Below are 4386 nucleotides of genomic sequence, written 5' to 3' on the forward strand. Positions count from 1 at the left end.
CGTCTGGAAGACGGTGGTGGTTTGGGGCCGTGGGTATGCATGAGCCTGAGCGCCAACGGCAGCACTGTGCAGCTGGTAGGCCTGCTGCTGCTGAGGGGGTTGCTGTAACTGCGGATGGTGCTGTGGTGGTGGTGGTGGCTGCTGCACCTGATACTGTGGTGGAGCTTGGTGTTGTGCAGGTGGCACCTGTGGTGGTGGGGGTGGCGGCTGTACTACAGCAGTCTGTCCAGGCTGAGGGTATCCACTGTAAGCAGCTCCAGTGTATGTGGAGGGCACACTTGGGTAAGCAGCATGAGGCTGGGCATAAGATGCATAACCTGCAATTGGAAAATAAAACACATTGAAAATATATTGAAAAAAAAAATAACAAAATAACAATTAATGAAACAAATTTCTAATCAATAATCTATAATCTGTCAATAATCAGGAAATAATTTTACTATAAAAGCACTCGTACTGATATCACATAAATACACCTATGTCAGTACTGCATAGAAGCACCCAGGACATTCTGTAAAGTAGCTGGCGTTAGAAAGGGTATCCAGCAGTAGAAACCAAACCAAAACAAACATGGAGTCTGGGCAGCTCTCCAGCTCCTGTCAAGCTATCTAACCCAGGGCAGCATGGAAAACAGACATATGATGACATTTGATTCTTTATTGCCCACAAGGGGAGCTAAACACAGAGGGGACAAACAAGGACAGACAATGGGACTAAGTCGATTACATCGACCCCAGTACATAACTGGTACTTATTTAATCGACCATGAAAGGATGAAAGGCAAAGTCAACCTCAGCGGAATTTGAACTCAGAACTTAGCAGCAGACGAAATACTGCTAAGCATTTCGCCTGATGTGCTCACGATTCTGCCAACTTGCCGCCTTTGGACATATAATGATATTGAAAACAGAGATAATTATTCCGGGATAAATAAGAAGCAAAAAGTTTGGATCTTTTTTAAAACGGGGGCCACATTTTTCATTAACGAAACACTTTGAAACTTGGAACACTGGTAGAATGTGTCATATAAAACATCTTTTTCTCTTAGTCTTCTTAAAAAAAAAAGAAATCCATAAGTTATTCCATGTTAAAGTTGTCGTGTTTCTGTAATTTCAACCAATCACTGACATCCATTCAGCCGATATACATTAAGTGCCGACTACATAAACAAACGATTCTGAAACAATTAACCCTAACCCTAGGGTTAGGGTTAGGGTTAAAGCAAATTTAAAATGAAAAAAGCAAATAAAACGAAGGTATGGAGATTAAATACGCTTTACATCGCTTAATCAGCCAAAGGAGTAAATATAAACAACTGAATACTTGTCAGTGATTGGTTGAAATTATCAAAATAAGACAATTTTTTACATGAAATAAATTCAAATACAAAAATATTTTTCTGTTCTATAACACAAAATAGATAAGTATACGAAGTTTGAAAGTCTTTCCGTACCAAAAACACTACGTAAAACATTAATGAAAAATGTGGCCCCCGTTTTAAAATAGATCCAAAAGTTCAATGTGTTGTGAGTTGTATGAGTGCATGCACATGCGTAACATGCAAGTCTGTACCATCAATAGAAATAGAAATATATGCATACATATCAATAAATTGATGAATACCTCCCAATTGGAATAAACTGACACATTTCTATCAGTAGACGCACACAGACACACAAAGAATGTTTAAACTAGACCCGATAACATGCAGACATATACTCATAATAATATATGTGATATATGTATAAGAACCAATTCAAATAAACACACAGACACACAAACAGGTGCACATAGACATTTGAATACACACACTGAGAACAACAACACAGATGTAACAGTCAACAGAAAACAATTTACTGCCAATCTGATTTTAGCAATCAAGAAGTAGAGATGTATTTAGAAAAATTACCTAAAGTGCCATCAAATGGGGAAACTATTAAAAGTAATGTAAACCAAAGGAATATTCAGTTAAAATATCCTGTAGAGATATAGGGGAAAAAAATATGTTATGATACTAATTTTCCTACATTTCTAATAATTTTCATGATTATTTTGATAATCATGTGTAGAGCAAACTAAATGATTATCTTTGCTCTCATTTTTCAAGAAGTAGCTATGTTAATACCATATCGCATTGTATAATAGCCTAATGTTGATGTGATTTGTAATTCATAATGAATACAGCTTGTTCATCCATATTCTATTTGATAATATTATCATCACACTGGGGCAGTGGGAAAACTTGATATTACTTTATGTAAGTTTAAATGCTCTCCATTGAGTATTTACCAGATACAGGTATATCATACTTGTGGACAGTGTACAGTCATTCCTTTTCTCAACAGTGTAAATCTACTGATGCACAAATAATTCCTAACAGAAAATCTCTATTTCAATTTAAATTCATGAGTGGCACTTTCAATAAGATAATAGATTCCATTTACACGTTTTTGAATTCGAGGACAGTTTAACTATGTAAGTAATTGTATAGAATTTCTTTTGTTATCTCACAAGTTACCGTTGCTGTTGCTGTCAGATATCAAAAGGTAGACAGTAAAACTACGGAGCAACACTGATCAAAGTCATCAGTCATCAGTCATGACTACACCATCTGTTTGTCAGACATTACCATATGTAGAACTGTAACATAATGCACCCAGCCTTTTTATCTAAAAAGTTGTGTCATATAATCTGGCTGTTATATCCAGCAGATCAAATGAGAATCTTTTATCTTTTACTTGTCTCAGCTAGACTGCAGTCATGCTGGGGCACCACCTTGAAGGATTTTAGTCGAACTAATCAACCTCGGTACTTATTTTTCGTTAAAGCCTGATACTTATTTTATCATTTTCTTTTGCTGAACAGATAAGTTATGGGGACATAACCACACCAAGACACAAAGATACACACACGTGGATATACGAGAGGTGCTGTAAAGTTCCTGGTTTTGGGTAAAAAAAAATACTGGAGGATGGAGGAATTTCAACCATGTTTCGTGGTCTGCTACCACAACAGCTCCTTTATAGGATCCAGTTAGCTCAAGACATCATCAGGAGGAACCACGTCCGGTTTCGGCCCCTACTCCTCTACCGTTTTGACGTGGCAGCCCCCCCCCCCTTTCGGAGGTGTCTTCAGTTCTGGTGTTGAGTGCATGTCTTCTTTCTTCTGTTCCCTGGCCTCTTTGTTCAACATATTCCCCTCTCAGATTCACACACTTTTTACAATAGTCCTTCAGTTTTTCTAAGCCATGTAAAAGAATTCAGAAGGTTCAGCCTCCAACCAGGTCTTTCATGATACCTTTAAAACCAGGAATTTTTCAGCAGCTCCTCATGTATATACAATGGGCTTCATTCAGTTTCTATCTACCAAATCCACTTACATGGCTAAAGTGCTACGCAGTGGGACTGAACCCAGAACCATGTGGTTAGGAAACAAACTTCTTACCACATAGCCACACCTGTGCCTGTAGAGATTTCCTCATTGAAAATAATTTTTCTTTAAAGCCCCTTCTCTGTTCTGATTAAAAAAAAACCTTCGACAGACTTATGATCCAAACCACTCCAGCTTTAATCTCGACATAGCTTTAATTATATCATCCTTTTATTTTTTACTCAGACATAGAATATCTAAAACTAATTTACCAATAATATGCTACATTTTTTTTTTTTTTTTTTTTTTTTACGATAAGAGTAGTGTGATGAAGAAAAATATTGCTGCTAATTGTAGCAGATCAAGATACCAGCATGTAAAAATTCCCGTTTGCTGGTAAAAAGATGGTTTTGTCATTAAGGTCAGGGCAATATGGTGAGAGTGAAGTAAAACTGTTCACATGGTGACAACAACCTCGTAAACTTCAAAGGAAATTCTGTTAGCCATTTTGTTTCGGGTTTTTAAAACAAATTACATGCAACACAAAACATAAGTTTCTAAAACAACAACAATAATAATAACACAACAGCTGCAACAACAACAACAACAACATATTGCTAAATGTTAAAGACATTTAAAACTACAATATCTCAGCAGCAGCTTCTTTCATCATTTATTTATTTGTTTCTACAATAAGTACAGATATTTTTATAAATTAATTTATAAGTGAATGTAAGCTACATCTAATATTAACATCAGCACCAGCAGCACCACTACCACCACCACTACTACTACTACTACTACTACTACTATCATTACCATTATTTAGAGTACTAACAGGGTCAAAATTGTATCAAAAAAATACACTGCCTTCTCTTCAGAGCCAGAAACAAACCACTCTACTTACTTTTCAATGATATAATTGTTTACTTTTAAAATGGCATTGTAGAAAAGGTCTGAGAGGTTGGATCTGGCTTGTTTGAATGTTAAAAGGTTAACATTATTCCACAATGGCAT

At 36.3% G+C, this 4386-nt stretch overlaps 1 protein-coding gene across 1 annotated transcript in view; it reads right to left on the minus strand.

Moving 5' to 3' along the window:
* Nucleotides 1-4386, minus strand: part of LOC106878865 (uncharacterized) — an 8447-nt gene extending 4061 nt beyond the window's left edge. Inside the window, exons 1-3 of the mRNA XM_014928206.2 lie at nucleotides 4277-4386; nucleotides 2519-2529; nucleotides 58-317 (exon numbers count right to left, since the gene is read on the minus strand). Coding sequence (XP_014783692.2) covers nucleotides 58-317; nucleotides 2519-2529; nucleotides 4277-4386 — 381 coding nt within the window. The remainder of the gene's footprint in view (nucleotides 1-57; nucleotides 318-2518; nucleotides 2530-4276) is intronic.

This window comes from Octopus bimaculoides, chromosome 26 (genome assembly GCF_001194135.2).
Source record: "Octopus bimaculoides isolate UCB-OBI-ISO-001 chromosome 26, ASM119413v2, whole genome shotgun sequence".
Classification (NCBI taxonomy): Eukaryota; Metazoa; Mollusca; class Cephalopoda; order Octopoda; family Octopodidae; genus Octopus; species Octopus bimaculoides.